Here is a 19,986-nt window from a genome sequence, read left to right as displayed (position 1 = left end):
TTTGCTACTCCTATTTGTTAATATTTGCTGCAAAATCCAAAACTTTAACGCAAGTGCTGGATTTCTATACTTTATCCTAAGTTTAGAATTACTTTCATGTTCACAGATCACTGAAAGTCGTTTCTGCAGCCGGAGGATACTTCCCAGTAAACAGACTTCTCTGCAGGAAAAGGGAAGTGCCGAATATGTTGGAGCTATTAGAAAGTAAGGAGAAAATACACACCAGCTGCTTATCGCCGCCCCGAAAGCCCAGAACCTTTGCACGGTGTTGCATGTGTATTAAGATCACAATATGAATAATAAGCCAACTAAATAAAAGTGCTTTTTGGCAGGAGAGCATGCAAACACTCACTAGCCAGTGGTAAATAAATTCATGTCCCAGAAACATTTAAATCTGCCTCTTAAATAGTTAATGAGCCACTCTGCGTGTCTCTGTAATCGGACGCGGAGAACTTCTGACGAGACGCTTATCAAAACACATATTTCCACAGACAGTAAACAAACAGAGCTCCACGGAGGCTCGCTGCAAATATTTCATCAGTATGAAGAGCTTTCCAGGATTACAAAGATGCAGATTAGCAGACGTCAGTGACAACAAACATGAGGCTTTCACTTCACCTTTTTCCTATAAACATATTCTGGACCAGGTGATGCTTCGTGTTGAGCTGGAAATGGACAAATAGTCCACACATGTCCTCCAGCTCATCTGCTGGGAATGGGAATGTCTTCCAGCAGTACTTACACTGGTAGCGGCTGTTTTCAAACTTGGGGTCGTTGTCGTTCTGATCTAGGATCAGCACCGTGATCTGACAGATGCCAATCAGTGGCTCCTCAGCCTGATCGGTGGCCGTCACAGAAAGAGTGAATTCCCTCTGACGCTCCCTGTCAAATCTCACTGCTGTGGTGATCACACCTAATAAGACACAATTTACACAAGACACTATGTTAGGGCTGAAACAATTAATCGGATTAAGATGTGAACTAACGTAGTGATTGATTAAATATTCACTGGATTATACAGACCTAATAGGAAGGAAATGTGCTAAAAGAAAAACATAGTTAGAGTAGTATTTAAGCCAAAATATATACATACATGTTGCATTTAAGATGTAAATATGTTCAACCTAGAATCCTTCAAGTGGTCATTTTAGTTTCACCCGGTTCAAATTCAGTACAAAAAAAATGATTTAGTACCTTGTGCTAATATTAATTGATTAATGAATACAATCATCAATAGATCAGCTCTATGCTGTATTGATGTCCATACACTAAAAAGTGCTGAGCTTTTCATATGTTGAAAGCATTTATTTCAGCAGAAGATGCATCCTTTGCTACAAATGATTAAGCATTCACTAAAGGAATGATGATATAGTATTTAAGTCGAAAAAAGTTTATTTTGTTATTTGAAAATTAGTTTAATTATTTCTAATATTTTACAAAATAAGTTTGTGGTTATATGGAAAATCTGCAGAATGTATAATTTTTTACCTGATTAATTGTCAAAATTATTTATAGAATAATCATTTCATTGTGTATATTACAATTTTATCTAACTGGTTGCTTCTTAGTTTATTTTGGGACATTAGGTCCCTCTTTAGAGCTTACCAGTGTGAGGATCAATATCAAACCCGGACGACACGCCGTCTCTGTGCATGATGCCGTAGTTGACCTCTCCGTTGACCCCCATGTCTGCGTCATGAGCCTCCACGCGCAGCACGAACGTCCCTGGCGGCTGGTTCTCCAGAACCGCTGCATTGTAATTCTGACACTGACAGAAACAAACGTTACAGTCAGGGAGATGAAAAAGCTCTTGATGCATTTATATCCATAATATGGGATAAAATGTGGAACCTCATCAAACACAGGCTTGTTGTTGTTGATGTCATTGATCCCAACGATGACCTGTGCGGCGCTGCTGAGTGGATAGGGACCGCCGGAAGCATTGTCATCTGTGGCGGTGATGTTGAGGACGTACTGCGGGCCCCTGAGCCTGGGGGGTGGGCTCCGTCGCAGCTTGATGATGCCTGGACACAAAAATTTAAAAATACTAACTGAATCTTTTTTCTTTTTTTTAAAGAGCCAAATGTTTTCATACTAATAAGGTTTCTTATATAGATAATATTGAATGCTTTAACATAAAAAAAAAATACTTTTACATGTTTTGCTTTAGAAATCCTGTTCAGCAGCATCACAGGATTGTTTATCTTTTGTGCCAGATGGCAATACATAAACTTCTCTGGAGGAAAAAGAAAATTAAAAATGTTTCCGCAAACAGAAAGTATAACAAAGCACCCAGGAGCTACTGCTCAAGTTGCTACGGTTGTTTCTGAGCCATAGCATCCACAATGAAAATCCTGCTGGTGAGCATAAATAACAGCGGACGTGTTGAGTTTAAAAAACACTGGAGATGAAAAGCGGCGCTGTGATGTTTCCTGCTCTGTGGGTCAACAGCAGCAGCAACTGTCAACTGAAGCAACAGCGTGCGGAAAACCCTCACATTATTCCAACTCAGGTGTAAAACAAATGCCATTTTTCTGCGCTAACAATCGCTGCGGCATTAACATAACAGAGGCATCGCAAACAAACAAACAAGCAGCTTTGGTAGCAGCATGAATATAGACACGGAGGCTGAGAGGGCGCGATCACATCTACATGAAAATACTTCACAACGCTTTGAAGTGACAAAGCAGAACATCCGAGCAAGCCAAAGGCCATCTGCTGCATGAGTGCAGATGAGTGTGTGCCGGTGTGTGTGTGGGGGTGTGTTTGAGTGTGTGAAAAAGAGCGTTAATACAACATTTATGTGCAAATGTTCACATTTATTTATTTTTGTGCACGGATGCATGAGAACAGTGGAGCAGTGTATGTGGCTACATCAAAGTACTGACCCCCAAAATGTTGACCCTCCTTAAAAAAAGTTATGTTCAAACAGAGCCTCAGGGGAAATAAAGTTTAAAGTGTCAGAAAAGAATGGACAACAGAACCAAGGGCTTCAAATTTAACTGGCATTTAATTTACTCTGACCAACAAAAAGTAGGTTAGCAGTAGGGTATATATTGTTACTTTTCCAAGCTTTGGGCTTGTGTGCAAACTTTCTTCAAGACTGAGCAAAGAAAAAGAGTCAGAAAAAAGCTAAACAGGGACAAAAGTGTTGCAAATGTTTTTGATATAAAATCTTCTCCCAAGAGATATTAAAATAATGTAAAGTGATTATCAATTCAAAAGACATTTGTTTAGAAAAAGGGCAAAAGTTATTTATACCTTTTTCAACAACCATTGCAAATGTATTTTTTGGTATGACAGCAATCAACTTTTGTTTATGTTTCTACTGATATTTTGACAATTTATTTTTGGTAAAAAAAAATAGCCTCACTATCATCACCTTAAAGTTTAGATCCCTGCACAGATTTTCTGTCGAATTTAAGAACAGAATAAAAAGAGACATTTAAACAGAACCTGTCTGATAACACAAAGTGGGCTAAAATACCTCGATAACCAACATACCATATCCAAATCTAAAGACATTCAAGATTGAGATGAGAAACAAAGTCATTGAAAGCCACAAAAGACCATTTCTAAAGCTTTGACATCAAAGTAAACACCATGAGCTATTATCTACAAACGGAGAAAACAAGACGGCATCTTAGGCACTGCAGACTTCACTTGCCTAACGTTTGTTCTCATTATTCCACAATAAGAAAGAGATTCTGGGCAAAAATATCATCCATGGGAGAATTTCAAGGCCAAATCACACAAGGGACTGTCTCACCTTTGCCAAAAGAAACACCTTAATGATTTCTGATTTGCTGCTCTTGCTGACATGACACGGACATCTGGGAGACAGTCTTAGGATATCATTTATGTGTAAAGATTATGTTCCCATAAATGGAACCAGCAGGAACCAACAGGAACCAGCAGAAAACAACAAGAACCAGCAGGAAACAACAAGAACCAGCAGGAACCAACAGGAACCAACAGGAAACAACAAGAGCCAGCAGGAACCAACAGGAACCAACAGGAACCAGCAGGAAACAACAAGAACCAGCAGGAACCAACAGGAACCAACAGGAAACAACAGGAACCAACAGGAACCAACAGGAACCAGCAGGAACCAGCAGGAAACAACAAGAACCAGCAGGAACCAACAGGAACCAACAGGAACCAACAGGAACCAGCAGGAACCAGCAGGAAACAACAAGAACCAGCAGGAACCAACAGGAACCAGCAGGAAACAACAAGAACCAGCAGGAACCAACAGGAAACAACAAGAACCAGCAGGAACCAGCAGGAACCAGCAGGAAACAACAAGAGCCAGCAGGAACCAGCAGGAAACAACAAGAACCAGCAGGAACCAACAGGAACCAGCAGGAAACAACAAGAACCAGCAGGAACCAACAGGAACCAGCAGGAAACAACAAGAACCAGCAGGAACCAACAGGAACCAACAGGAACCAGCAGGAAACAACAGGAACCAACAGGAACCAACAGGAACCAGCAGGAACCAGCAGGAAACAACAAGAACCAGCAGGAACCAACAGGAACCAGCAGGAAACAACAAGAACCAGCAGGAACCAACAGGAACCAACAGGAACCAGCAGGAAACAACAAGAACCAGCAGGAACCAACAGGAACCAGCAGGAACTAACAGGAACCCACTTTGTGTGTGTCTGTTCCGTCTGTTTTATTTCTGCCACCTTGAAGAAAGAGACCATGTTTTTTCCCATTTCGATATAGAGGAAAATTTACCAAAACATCCTCCTGTGTTGCTCATCAGGCCAAGCAGAGCCCACAGCTCAAACACCTGCACTGTAAAATGAGATGACGCTGTGGCTGGCCCTCTTTGAACGGCCCCTGGGACGTAATAAAAGAACGTTGTGCCAACATGTTTCAGGCTTGAAAGAGAGAAACAGTAGGAGGAACAAACTGAGGTAATTTTCAAGGAAAACACATTTTGTCAAACAAAACAAGTTGCAGGAAATCCAGAATGCAAAAATAAAAAGTGTGGAGGACCGCAGCCATTATATGATACTGCCAGAGCAACAAGAGGTGGACTCCCACATACAGCCTTTCTGCAGCTATGCTGTATGAACAACAAAGAGTCTGGTGTGTCAATGTCATGCTACAATGAATTGTCTTGGACGTCAAAGTTCAGATCTGGGACTGACATCACACCCGAAATGAGTGATTTCTAGTGGAATGTCAGAAAACAGAAGGGATTTACTCACATTTGTGGCGCTAACTGTTCTTAGCAGTCCTTTGCAAACATCTTATTTCTCTGCTTTACATGTATTAAAACCAGAACTGTCTCCTCTCTGTCGTTTGCAATGGGATTCAGGGCCTTGTTTCAAAGTACAACAGTGTGCACAACACTGGTTTAATGTCTCATTATTATTCAATGTTTTATCAAGCTGGAAATCACACTAAAATTGAACTCAGCTTCAGGGGTCGCTTTATTTTTATTTATTTATCTTACTTTATTTTATTTCTGATTTATCAAAGAGACGTTTTAGGGCTTCCAAATACAAGTCAAGTGCACCATCGATTCACACTGGGAACCAGTCTATTGAGATCAGGTTACTCTGTGGGAATCAGGGCAAACCTCATTCCTCCAATCAACAGGGAAGAAGGAAATTGATCCCAAATTCCAGATGTTCTTTCTCAATGCCCTAAATAATAAGAGCTGCTTGAGAGAGAGAATCTTAACATCACTCTAATTGTCTTAATTTAACCTTTCAAACAATTGGGTATAGATATTTTTGTCCATTTTTTGACTATATTGTTGAGATGCAGTCCACCAGGTGCAGCAAACCATTATCACCATTTTTTCTAGGTATATTGAGCATATTGCCTAGTGTTCATTGTAGAGTATGAAACATTGCACACTTCTTCTTTACACTTTTTTGAGAGCCACTGAAAAATAATATAAACAACTCATAATTCAAGATATATACTGTATGTTGCAGGAAAGTATACACTGACAACATTGAAAATGTCATAATGAAAGACACTGAATGATGCTGCAGAGATGCCAAAACATGGAAGCTTCTGCCACTGGAGTCCAACAGAACATTTGGTAAGTTTGTATTTTTTTTAAAGGATCCCTTAAAGCATTGCTGAGATGAACAGCAAAGAGACACAGCCCAAAAAACAAAATGCCTTCAGCAACCGTTGTCACTGTCACTCTTGAAACACTGGAGAAAAAAATGGAAAAGCAACGTGTGCATTCCACATACTAAGTGTCTAGTTTGGCACATAAGCTTTTGTTTTTTAGTCACAAAAGGATGAAACGGTCCTCACAAACATAGGTGCACAAATATTCAAATGAGTGAAGTACATCAGGGACAGCTGTGTTTGTGTGTGTGTGTGTGTGTGTGAGCTGCAGTGATTATTTATGTGTGTTTGTTTTCTTATTTATGCGTTTGTGGTGAGTGTGTCTTCCAGGGGGTAGACTGGCCTCGTTAATACTATCACGCTTTATCCCCAAATACTTGTTACTATGGAAACAACCACTTTGCTGTGTGCATATGTGTGTAATTGTAAGTGATCTGAACACTGCTGTTGTGTGTGTACATGTGTAAAAGTGATTGTTCCCCTTGTTTGTGTGTGTCAGAGCGCTCTGCTTGCTAAAAAAAACAACATGTTGACATTCATTACTGTCCCATTAGAGGCAGAGCTGGAAAAGGAGGAATGTTTTCAGAACAAAAACATCTACTGCCTAGAGAAACTCTTAATCTACTGCTCACATTCATTTTAAATTTGAGTTAGCTATTTACATTCTTCAAGACCAAATTTAAGCTTTTTTTAATCCACTTGAATGTTATTTCAACGCTTTGCTTGCTGTCTATTGCCAGAGGGAACATGTCCAGCAGCAGAAAGGACTGATAGTTTGGTGTGATGCACTCTAGCAGTTTTATAATCTGTCTATTTTGATGTCCTTCAAATGCAGCCTGAGTTTTTTGAGAGAATATATTTTTTTTGTTCATATAGCCTTAAAAATAAAAATGCAATGAAAAACGTAGTTGAATTACGACAGTCATATAAAAACAAAGGATAAAAATTGAAGTGTTAATCTGTAGGACAACAGCTTAAAATGTAATAGGGTCCATAGAGGTGCAGCGAAATGTAAATTATTTGACTAAAATGTTGTTTCTTGTTTGCTGTTTAGAATATAATTGGTTATTGTGTTACATTTTTTATCATGTAAAATCCAACCACCTTGTTGCTGAAATGTGCTATGCACAGTTCCACACACTATTGCAAATGGATCATAGGATCAAAATAAAACACAGACAGTAAAGCACAATATAGCTATTATAGAATATGTAAGTTATAATATCACAATTAAATTGGTTCTGAAGGGCTGTATCCTTTCTGGAGCAGCTTTCGTTAGCGTAAGCAGAACTAATGTTTATGATTAGTACTTTAGGGTTAGCACAACTAACTTTTTAGCTAGCAGTGTCCACCACTAGTGCTATGCAAATAAACTTAATTTGACTTGCAGTTATTAGCAATGTCACCTGTAGCAAGAAGAAGAAACCTAAGGCGTTGGGTCATTCTTCATTGGCACTCCAAATTTAAATGACATAGAACAGTATCAGACAAAAAATCTTGATCTGGATCTTCTGTTTCAACAGAAGTTCAACTTGACAAAAGATCTGTTGCTTTTATCTCACCTTTTTGGTTGTCTAGCTGGAAGTTGCTGTCCTCATTGCCACCTGTGATGGCATAAGAGACGCCGTCCCCATCAGGGTCATTGGCGTGAACAATGGCGACCAGCGTGTCGGGACCAGCGTCCTCACTGAGGAAGGTCTTATAGCTGCAAAAAAGAGGGAAACAACCTTTAACTGTACTGGAGGACATTGGAAAAGGTAGGATGACATGTTACACAAAATAACAAAGTAAGAAGTGCAAGGAAAAATGCACAAACACATGGTACTGTGAAGGAAAGAGCCTGGATTGATTGTAGAAGTGAAGATGAAGTGAAAACAGATGGAGGAAACAAAAATAAAACTAAACTCTGACTTAAAAAAAACCCCTCAATTAGCAGATTGACTCTGTGGGTGACAGAAGGAGTGAAAACAAGAGAGATGCTGACATCCGACTTCTTTACTATTAAGTAAAGTAACATCCACACCAAGCTGATCAGATACTAACAGACGGAGGTTCTTACACGCTTTGGGAGAAGACCGGCACCTCATCGTTGGTGTTAGCCACACGGACACGAACAGAGGCAGTCCCAGTTCGAGGAGGCGTCCCTGCGTCCACTGCGACAACTACAAACTCGTAGATGTGATTGGGTCGCTCATAGTCCAGGCGACGGGCAGGGCTGACCACACCCCCGGATGTGATGTCAAAATCGCCACTCGGGATGAAGTAGGAGATCTCGGAGTTCACCCCGGAATCAAAGTCACGAGCCAGAACTGATGGGAATAAAAAGAGGAAATGTGGTGAAAAACGTCTAAAAGAAGAAATGGTTGAGGAGAGGAGAAGAAAAAAGCTGAAAGAAGTAAAAGGAGGAAGACAAATAAGGTGGAAAAAAGAAAGACGAGGAAATTAAAAAGGAATGAATGTGGATATAGATTAGCGAAAGGAGAGGAAAAAGAAAAGATGGTGGATTAAGGAGATAGAGGGAAAGAAGTAGAAAGCCACTCAAAAGAGAAGCAGAACCTGAAAACAAGGTATTTGGATATGTGAGGGGATGAAAAGGAAAAAAAACTGAGAAGTTCAGGTTATAATCAGAAAGGAAATGTTAAGAAAGAAAACAAGATCCCAAGAAAAAAGGAAAAAAAGATTTTACAAGGAGAACACAGCAAAAGGAAAACAATAAAGGGCCGAGAGTAAAAGAATGTAAGGAATCAGGAGGAAAAAACTATAAATGTAGATACACCAAAGGAAAAAAACAACAGGATTAAAGGAAATAACTGGTCTCATCATGATGCATGATGTTAAAACTTCAGCAGACTCATCAGTTTGTGTTACCTTGCAGTAGTGAGGTTCCAGGTGCGACGCTTTCAGGTATGTTATCTCTGGTGTAGATGGAGTGAAGAAACTCTGGTGTGCAATCATTCTCATCCGTTATGTGGACAACGACCTGGAGGAGGCAGCTCATTTAGTTTTGGTGTTTCTTATGCAAATAGATGCTCATCTCTGTAAGGATCTACAGATCAATCAGAAAAATCCAGGTAATGTCTGCACCGGGGTGAAAACTTGAGCCAATATTGATATTAATAAAACTTCCTTGGCCAATAACCAATATTACATTTACTTCACTGCCCTTTTGACACTGCGACAATATGTAACATAAGCCCAGTTTTCCTTATTGTAATGACACCAATATGTTAAAAAAAAAGGTTAATATCAGCCGTTTCTGACCATAATCCAGATATATTGTTATTTCTGTCTGTGAAGTATTTTTCTATAAATGTATGGAACTTCATAGTAACACCATAGACTAGAGGATCAATCAGAAGTAAAGCTAGAACTATTCATGTTAGGTATCCATCATCCATGTGGAGAAAGGTTTGTGTGCCTTGTGATCAGTCCATGAAATAAAATTGTTTTAAATCAAACAGAACCACAAAAACATCACAAATTCAAAATTCTGCTTTAGGTGTCTGTTAATCCATCTGGGATGTGGTAACTGAATGGCAAATATGATTTTCTCACTACCTTCTATAGTCATATCAGTGTTTGTTTGATGTTCTAGTGTGAAAAACTGCAGATACAGATGCCACTGTAAAGCTACAGTATATATCTGATGCTTAAGGAGAAACTAATTTATGACCATTTGTCTCTCTGTCCTTCCTTTAAACCCTTAAATCTCAATCCTCTCTGTGTCTTTATCTCACCTTTGTTCCTGTTTCCCCATCCAACATGCCGGAAATGAAACATAATTTTTTGTTTTTATTCTCATAAAAAATGAATTAACTGGTGATGCCGCTGATATGACCACCTGAGCACAGACTTCCTCTGCAGTCCTGAACCTCAAACACGCCACCTGTTTAGTCTGCAGAGCAGGGCAGCAATGGTGAGGCTGAAAGGATTTAGATGTGTAGCTGCCTCTGCAAATATGCACAGAGCATAAAGAAGACGTACGTCTAAACAAGGAAAAAATGCGCTATTTTCAGTTTAAAGCCATTTAATTTTGGATTTTTCCAGAAAATAACAGTTTTGCTTTAAAAGACTAATTTGAAGGAGACAAAAAAACAAATGGCTTTATGCTGTGAAGCACAAATCACTCTGAGTGATGTGGTGCAGTCAGTAATCACCTGTCAATAGTAATTACCAGAAGCATAATTAAGCCCTTGTGTTATCTGCAGGTGATGTTTTTGATTTCTTTCTAAAGAGAAGGAAAATGGTGACAGTTTTTGTCTTTGTAAAAGAAATATTTTTCCATTCGGAACAAAATATTTGTTTTCCATAGGAACTTGAATGAAGGACATTAGATCTCACCATTATTCCTGTAACTATAAGAACTGGATTTTGAAAAGCTCTTAAATGGAAAATTTACTCTTTACATTGTTAAAGAAGTACCGTCATCATAAAACATGAGAGAAGCTGACAGATTTTACCATACAATTATAAAATTATGTGGTGCAAATCATAAAGAGCAACTTTATTGATGCTTGGTGTGAACACAAGTCCAATGAGTGATAAGTGGAAAGTATTCCTGACTTCGGTCCTGACTGCTATTTTTAAATATGAAACTTAAAACTTCAATCAGCCTGTAATATTGAACAAAAACTCCAAATTGAACAAAAGCACTAATTTCAGTATGAGTTTATGGAACAAAATGCCATGCGTCCACTGCATGTTAATATGCATTAGAGGGAAGGTATAGCTCTTTGCTTCATATAATTTGCATAGCTTACCAGAAGATTAAAAAGTCAATTTTTGTAGGTTTTTAGTTTTTTTCATACAGCGTTGAAATTGAGAGTTTTCATCAAAAAAAGCTTAATTTGCTGTTTCTAATTCAAGTATGCGTGTCGTATGCACAATAAGATGTAAATTTTAATGGTTGCATCATAGCATCGGATTCAGAAATGAACATGTTTTCACCAGAGAGCAACTTGTTTAACAGTTGGGCGTCAGCACATTCAGATGCTTTTTTAAAGTGAGAGTTGGTAAGTTGTGATGGTGGTGAATTTTTATTCATAGAGAGGTTTGCATACCAGCTAAAAGACAGTCAGGTTTAAACAGTTCTGTCAAACCTTAACCAGTTGGCTATTGTTATGTGAACCTCTCTTTTTATTGGCTTGATATTCACTGTTTACAATATAGATTAGAAAGTAGAAAATGCAAGACAATATTCTTCAATCTTAACTTTAAAATATTGGTTGGTAACTTACTGAATCAATAGCTTTTTTGTGTCTAATTAATTGCAATACTGTTTAGCTGTCAAGCATTCATTTCAGAAGAAATGAATGCGCTTTGGCAAAGTGTGCCGGGACACTGCGTTCACAGAATAACACTTCACAGTGACTGTCATCACAGGTCAGTAAACTGTGACCTTGTTCGCGCCTGACTTTGTCGAGCCTCTGGGGTGATTTGATCACAAGCTCAGCCTCAGCTACAGGTGTGAATGCATATGCGACACACAGAGGTCATGGTGAGATCTGAGTCCCTGGATAACATTCATATTTTGTCCTGAGCTTCAAAATTACCAGATCGCTTAACAAGGTGAACATCATTGGTCTTTAGGTCACAGTGAGAAATCATTGGAAGGACAAATCTGTTGAAGAAAAGTTACTCACCATGTTGGATAGTGAATGCAAGTAGTTTCCATCTGGAACGTGATGCATGTTTTAAAAAAATGTGTCGGACATTTGAAAGTGTTTGCTTTTGAAAAAACATCCAAAAGCTTTTGCAGAAAAATGCAAAGGTGGTGCATATTTTGGTCTCAAAACAAAGATATTATTGTTTATTGCAATAACTTCTGGGACAATTTATTTTCCAGTAAGATTTGTTATTATAGTAGGACTAGTTACGAACCATTACAAGTGCTGTGTTATATATTTTGACAGGCTCATCATGATAAAGAAATAAAGCCGCTCCAGAGTCAAATGTTTTGTTCATTGTTTTCACTGGATTAAAGTACAGATCAGTGCATTTCCACCTGACAGAAATGGAAAACATGATTCCCTGAAAGTCATTACAGGAACCACTCATTGCCACATTTGATATAGATTTTCACAATTATGACAAAGTGTTGAATACATTATTTCTGTCAATAATTTGAGGCGTATAATTAAAAAAACACAAGGAAAATTACAATCTTGTAATTATGTTTTTGGGAGAGGTGACAATGAAAATCATCTTCCTTCAGATTAAAAAAAATCTCTCCTGAGCTCAGATATTTTTAGCCAAAAAAGCTTGTCTACAATATAAAAGTTTAGATAAAAATGCACTTTTTTCATGAGTAGATGGGAATATTTTCATCACGTCCCTGGCTTCTCAAAGTATTCATGACATAATTAATGCTCAATTTACTCAGTTTTACATGAGCTCTGTTGAAGTTATTGGGATGGTTCTTACTAAGCCAGTAAAAACAGGACTCAGTAAATCTGATGGCGCTGTTGCGTACCTCTGCAACGCCGCTGAGGCCGGTGTCACTTTCGGAGGCTCGGACCTGCAGGGTGTGCAGGTTGTGACCGCTCTCGTAGTCGACCGATCTGGTGAGGCTCAGAGCGCCGCTTTCCTGGTTGATGCTGAACAGGTTTCCGGGGTTAATTAGTAACATGTAGGACAGACTCTTCTTCTGGAAGGAGACGGCCTGAACCACAGCAACACTGACCACAAACACACACAGAAAGGTTAGAGATGAGCCAGAAAAAACTCATTTTATTTATGTGAACCATTTGTAGGCTGGTTCTGCTGGAGGTCCCTGAAATTACACCAAGATGAGTCTCAGTCTTTTCCCTCTTTATAAAAACATAAAGATTGTTTAATTCATGGTAAAACGTATAAAGTTGAATTTGATTTTTTTTTAAAAGATAAGATCTTCTAGGTCCAATCTACTCTACGTCCCCAGAACCAGAACCAAACATAGAGAAGCAGCATCAAGTTTTTATATTTTTTGTGTTTTGTGTTTAATGTTTTCTTTATGCAGCACTTTAAATTGTTTTCTTCCACAGTGCTGAAATGTGCAAAACAAATAAACTTGCATTGCTGTACTCTCACTGCAAAGCCCAAGAAAATGTAGAGAATTAGACATTATTCTTTTGAGTTTATTTAGAAATGTTGTTGAGCACCTAATTTAACAAACTTTGACTCAGGTCATTTTAATGACAATGTGGACACCCAACATTAAAACATGTTAATGTATTACCTCTATAAGAATATGATTTACCTCATATGTGAACTCGTAAATGATAATGTTGCTGTGTTTGCTCATTTATTTTGTCTTGAATACAGTGAAAACATGAGCACAGGTCAGAGGGAAGCTGTTCTTCACGTACGTCTCCAAACAGACTTGGTGACACGCTGGTGCTGCTCTTAAACTCTGCAGCCTTCATGGAATATTCTGAGCTCTAAGGTGCCATGCTCAGACCTGGTTAACCAATTTGATTAAAAGAGAAACACGTACACACAGACACACGCAAGGGCATGCAAAAGATATATAATGGAAGGCTGAGACACAGAAAAAACCCATACTGAGCTACACCCACACAGCGCTCAGAGGGTGGCATGGATACTTGGATATTAATACAATGTGCTTTGCGCCAGCAGCCCTGGGGGATTCAACACACTCACACACTCCCCTTCATGTTTATCCAGACCTCACTTTTAATAAATATTTGAATTTGCCACACTTTCAAATTCTCAGCCTCAGGCCACACTCATACATCTGGGCCCTCTTCATCCATCCCACCCCCTTCCTTCTCCTCCTCCTCATCCCTCTATCTCCCATCCTGTTCTTCTCTTCTATTTTCTCTCTTCTGTCTTTCTACCTCTTCCTTCCTCTTCCTCTTTTCTTTTGTCTCGCTCTTCGGGGCTCATCTTTTCATGCATCACATGACATGCAAAGCACAACAACGAGCACACACACAAAAAAAAACTCACCGAGGCAGAATCGCAAAATCCATTCATTTTTTATGGCATTGGAATGTAAATGATGGGATTGCAGATGTGGAAGGTAAAACATAAATTTGGGCTAATAACCTTTTCATGGCTCTATAATTTAGCATTCATTGATATGATGCCAGTATAGCGTTGTGCACAGTGGCCTGCATGCAGTATAAACCCACTGAAGTAGTGAATGCAGTATAAACTCTGAACAATAGTTCTCCATAACATAGCAAGACATTTTTGCTTATTTATATTATTTATTTATTGGCACCTTTAAAAATGTGCAACAAGCCCCTAGAATGTTTGTAATTTCTTGACATGTTACCTCAAAATCAGTGAGAAGCCCCAGTGAATATCTTTGAATTTACACATGGACTTTGACTAGGCCACAGATGAATATAGTAGCTCTGACTGAATGTTCTTCCTTCCACTCTTTCATAATTTTCAGATTTGTAAAGCATGTGATTATTAAGTGTCCAGTCAACAGCCATAGCTCAAATTCTCCCATCTGAGCTGTGGATCTCTGCAGCTCCTCCAGAGTTACTATGGACGCTGCTTCTCTGATTAATGATCTCCTTACCTGTCTTGTAGGTTTAGGTGGACGGCCGTGTCTCGGGTAACTTCCAAAGCCAGTTGGTTGAACAGGATTTTATTTAGGGGTGTTGACGTAAAAGGGGGTGAAATTATATGAACCCCAAACTTACATGTATCATTTTTCTTTTCCTTAACAATATAGATCAAGTCAAGTTATTAGGATATCACATTTGAGCAACAATGCAGTTCAAAGTGCCTTACATCAAAACAACATAGTACAAGCAAGCAATAAATATTACATTTTGTCAAATGCCATCATCAAAATCATCAAGCAGACACATCTAAAACATTCTGATCAATGTTCCATTTGTTATGAATCAAAGGCAACTCTAAGCATTTGGGTTTTCAGCTGTGATTTAAAGGAACTCAGTGTTTCAGCTGTTTTGCAGTTTTTTTGGAAGGTTGTTCCAGATTTGTGGCGCATAGAAGCTGAATGCTGTTTCTCCATGTTTGGTTCTGGTTCGGGTCGGTATTGTATTTTGGTGCTAAGTCATTCAGTGATTTATAAACTAACAAAAGTATATAACATGCAACTTTATGCTGCTCTATTACAACAAATCCTTCAAATCAAAGGCATTTGACGGGATGTGGGTGTTGCATTAGAATATACTGAAAATTTCAAATAGCATGAATACTTATGCAAGATCTTGTATTTTCAGGCTTGTTTGACCATCTACTGGATATCAGAGGTACTGATAATATTTGTGTTGGCGGGACTCACGGTTGGCCAACAGGTGTGTTTTCCAGCACGTTCAGGCTGTAGGTGGAGTTGGTGAATTGTGGCGGTCGGTATCCAGCAAGGATGGAAACAGTGGCCGGTGGGCCTTTACGGCCTCGTCCGTCCACTGCCTGGACCCGCAGATGGTACTCCCTGCTTGGGGTCAGAGGTCGTCCAGTGGTCCTAATCAGCCCAGAGCGACGGCCCACTTCAAAGCACTCCTCACCACCTAAAAAAAATAATATATTTTTATTTTAAAATATTATATGCTGAAAAATCTAGTAAATTTTCCCTGTTTTGCTTGAATTGTCATTGTGTATCTACACAGGACTGGTGTTTGCTATTATTACTAAATTTCATATTTACTTCAGTACTTTGAACTATGAGTCATTCTTTTTTGATCATGCTTTCAGTTTAAAGCATTTTAATGAATAAATTGCCTTTATAGTTCTCTAACTATGTAATAAATGTTGCCATTATTCAAAGAATACAGTCATTTGTGGATTTTCTTTTTCACGTAAACAACCATCTTTCAACTTGTCCACTTGTGTATAAATAAAGAGACGGAGTCCCAGCTGTCCAATTATGAAAAGCCAATTGAGGCAAATTGATGCTGGAGGCATGCTGGCTGTGTGTTTATTTATGTGTGTTCTATGAGCTAGTTAACGCTCTCTGAAGACGCAGAAAAAGAAAAAAAAGAGTGGGCTCATTTTCACTCACGTCCCTCTGGGTTTATGAGACAGAGAGTGGGAAGCAGGAGGAAATAAGTGATGGAGCGATGAGGAATAAAGAAAGAAGAAAAGGAGGAAAAGGAAGGATGGAAAACTGGCAGCACAGTGGAAGTGAGAGATGTGGAGGAAATGAGGAATAATGGAAAAGGAGATGAGAACGAAGACGAGGGGAAGAAAAGGAGAAGAATCCCCAGCTGTTGACCAGAGGGTTCTGCAGCAGCAGCTGCAGCTCGACTGTCAATCATCGCCTCCTTCTTGGATATTTTTTCTGTGACAGATTTATTTCAGTCTCTATAAAAACAATGTGTGTGCAAAAGAAAAAACAAACCAGCATTAAAGCTCTTCAAAGATTTGATTGTCTCAATTATAAAAATGTTTTATTTTTTAATTGTCTCTTTCTATGCTTCCAATTAGCTGTCACTAATTACGAAAGGTATCGAAATTAACAACCTCCAGTGGGAAAAAACTATACTTAAACTGTTTGATCTCCTCCTACGGCTCAGCTCTTTCATTATTTTCAAAAGCTGCTATCCATTTTGATTAGGCTACCGTAAAACCCTCTCCAACTTGACATGAAGGTGTGTTGTAAGCTCAAATCCTTTGAGAAAACTGGAACATTGAAGGTGTTTGCAAAGTTTTGTGCTGCGGTGCGACGCAACAGAGGAACAGCAGGAGGTAGAGAGCGTCCTTTCTGTTCTTTCGATAAGACAAACCTGCATAAAAACCCATAAGGATGCAAGTTCATATCGCTTTAATTCATGTTTGATGTTTCTTTCTAGTGTTTTTAAGTAGAAGGTGGATCAGCTTTTCAAACTCAGGCTATTCCATTATTCCATATCTCCTTAGCATTACACCAGATGAGAAAGTAATTTCACAAAAAAAGTTGGATCTCATACACACAAAAAACAAACATGTCTAATCTGCAAAATTACGTGATCACATGTAAACTTTACTGAATGCAAAACATGCTAAAACCTCTTGCATTTTACTAACTGCAAATTAGTTAATAAACATAGCATTAAGCAAATTTAAAGCATAAATAGATTCTCTTAAAGCCAGCAATCACTTTAGACTTTCTGCAGAAGTGAAGTAAATCTAAAAATCTTACTGGGTAATAAAAGCTAGCTACCATTATGGCTCATTTTTGTGTGATGTTATAAAAGTTATTTTATTTTGGTGGCGAGTAGGGAAAAAAAGATTGATAATAAACAGTAAATTTTTGATGTTCGCATTGGGTAAAATCCTATTATTGCCACTGATTAGGTCCTCGCTACACGTACACACTGACAACACATTTTCTCTTTGACATGATGCCAAACGCAGATTTTAACTTAAATTATTGGATTATTCGTCAGTGCACACGTGCTCACATTATCCCAAAGGGAAGCTTTTAATATGGGAGCATTAAAAATTAGCTCTATAAATACCATTCCTTCTTCTTCCTCCTCTTCTCTTCTTCTCTCATAAAATGTAAAAATAATAATAATTAAAAATAAAAATCCACAGCCACCGGCACACGTACGCCCACCCTTTAACTCTCCCACTCGCTACCTTCCTCTCCTGAGTCTTTGCTATTATTCGCATTTCTTTGCCCCGGGGAGCGATTAAGAGTGCAGCTCTGTGCTTTTTATGCACCTTTTTTCTCCATTTCCCTCTCGACAGTAATTGAAATCCAACAAGTCAATCTTTATTTATAAATCACTCCTTTGAGCAAAACAGGTTTGTCACAGAGTGCCTGGCAGAGTAGGAGCGGACCTAATTACAGATACAGGCAGGAGATAAAAGCAAAGACACGACAGGTTTAGAGAAAAATAGACTGAGAAAACAAGGTTTGACTGTGACAGGTAAAAAACAGCTAATATTTTGCTTAACACGTTAACATTTTTGATAACTTTGAAAACAATTTCCCCAAGTAATTTCTAAGCCACTAATTTACGTGGCTGTTTTGTAAACCTACAGTTGAATGGTTGAATTTTTCAATTTAGCATTAGATTCCACTAAATGCCATATTAGCAAAGTGTTAAGGGAGCTAATGTTTAATGATTAGTTCTTTAGGGTTAGTTGTAGCTAACATATTAGTTAGCGGTGCCACCACTGGATGGACAGACAGATAGATCATCCATAATTAAGATCTTTGTCCTTGAGTGTAATTGTAAATTTGGTTGACTTCTTCCTCTATAAGTGGCTTTTCAGCCCATGTTCTCTGCAGATGATGACTCTCTCTTAACAGATTTAGCTAACATCTTCATAAGATATTCTGCTTTTGTTCTGGGGGTTCATTCATACATTTCACACGTTTTGAGTTCATTTGATGATCCTAACTGAAACAGCAATGCAAAATTGTATTTTATATGCTTAGCTAATACAATTCTGTTAAAATATCAGGGGAAAGTACCGTCTAGTAGGAGGAACTGAGCTTGTCCCAGCGCGCCGTCTCGTTGTCTCGCTGACAGCCGGTAGACCACAGAGCCAGATGTGGCATCAGGACCCACGGCGCCCAGGTAAGGCGACGGAAACATCCCCCACTGCAGGTCAGCCTGACTGGGCATGCTCAGAGTCAGCCTGCACAAATACCAGTCATCACCTGAATGTGGAGAGAAAGGATAAAGAAGAAGATAATTATTTATAGTATGGGAACATTATTGTCTGTAAACGCGAACAACTGAACAGATTTTTCTTCATTATTTTCCATACCATAGAAGAATTTACATCTATATATCTTGAGAAAAACAACAATTTTGTGTATTTTGGTTGCTGCTTTTGTTGTCTCAGCTTTGCAGCAACGTAGCTCGTTAGCTAAACCTGCTCCACTCGCTCAGGCAGTGGTCTAAAAGGGGAGCAGCTCTCAGCCAAAGGGGACAAGGTGACATTTCTCTTCAACGTCTCTCATGTTTCCCTGTGTTTCATCTCCACCCTGCTGCACGAGAAGACAAGAACCAAGGAGCAAGGGATGAAAAAGGAGAAAAAGAAGCAGCTCCTCCAAAATAAAACAACACAACTTTTGAGAGTGGGAACACAGGAAGGAGCACAGCAGGTGCTCCCACCTGCCCACTAAAAACACACATGCTTGTCATGTCTGCGGTTCTGCTCTCCATCTTTATTCTTATTATTTCACGTCGCCTGGTTCTGAAGGGGGATTTGTTCAGTTTGGGGGGTGCCTCGGTGCTTCGCTGTTGTTTTGACTCCCGTGTCGTTTCACAGCAGCGCAGGAGACAACAGTCTGACAAGAGAAGAAACTTCACTTCAGAGGAAGCAGAGAAGAAAGGAAGGATGAGCAGGTGACAGGAGAGGAGGAGAGGAGATGACAACCCAACACAACAGTGTCTTTTTCTGTCTTTTTATATCACCTCTGAAGGTGTGTCAACACACTGAGAGCAGGAGAGGGAGGGGAGAGAGAAAAGGGAGGATGAGAAGGTGAGGAGGAAGAGGTCCCTGAGATGGGAATCAGAGTTAAGGAAGAAATTAATGGGTAAGAGACTAGAGATGTATCAATCCGACATTAATATCTGTATTGAACCTGATTTTGAAAAAATGTTTTGATCGAGTATCTGTGAATTCAATAATTTTTGCTTTGAACAACATTTTGCTTTATTATTTATTTTAAGCTATATTTAGAATCAGGTTTGTTTCAGCTTATTTCTGCATGTTTGACCAAGATAAATCTATTATTTTTGTCAGTTTCAATTTCCTTATTATTTATTTTACATTGGCTGTTATACTCCTAATTGCAATGACTGAACAAATTAAAGTTGTGTTTGTTTGTTTTTTTTAAGTTTGACGAAGCTGGTGAAGCTATTGGTGTATTTAAGTGTGCTCTACTAGTGCAAAGTTATCAAATAAATTTATAATTCAGTTAATTTAGAGTTAAGGTTTTTC

General features: G+C 38.8%; 1 protein-coding gene across 1 annotated transcript in view; it reads right to left on the bottom strand.

The window, feature by feature from the left end:
- Nucleotides 1–19,986, bottom strand: part of LOC114142302 (neural-cadherin) — a 137,320-nt gene that overhangs the window by 57,425 nt on the left and 59,909 nt on the right. The window contains exons 2-10 of the mRNA XM_028013516.1: nucleotides 18,506–18,694; nucleotides 15,383–15,608; nucleotides 12,584–12,788; nucleotides 8,980–9,091; nucleotides 8,171–8,420; nucleotides 7,674–7,816; nucleotides 1,852–2,024; nucleotides 1,606–1,768; nucleotides 743–913 (exon numbers count right to left, since the gene is read on the bottom strand). Coding sequence (XP_027869317.1) covers nucleotides 743–913; nucleotides 1,606–1,768; nucleotides 1,852–2,024; nucleotides 7,674–7,816; nucleotides 8,171–8,420; nucleotides 8,980–9,091; nucleotides 12,584–12,788; nucleotides 15,383–15,608; nucleotides 18,506–18,694 — 1,632 coding nt within the window. The remainder of the gene's footprint in view (nucleotides 1–742; nucleotides 914–1,605; nucleotides 1,769–1,851; nucleotides 2,025–7,673; nucleotides 7,817–8,170; nucleotides 8,421–8,979; nucleotides 9,092–12,583; nucleotides 12,789–15,382; nucleotides 15,609–18,505; nucleotides 18,695–19,986) is intronic.

This window comes from Xiphophorus couchianus, chromosome 3 (genome assembly GCF_001444195.1).
Source record: "Xiphophorus couchianus chromosome 3, X_couchianus-1.0, whole genome shotgun sequence".
NCBI lineage: Eukaryota > Metazoa > Chordata > Actinopteri > Cyprinodontiformes > Poeciliidae > Xiphophorus > Xiphophorus couchianus.
Note: the sequence above shows the minus strand (reverse complement) of the source record. Positions and strands in the feature narration are given on the sequence as shown.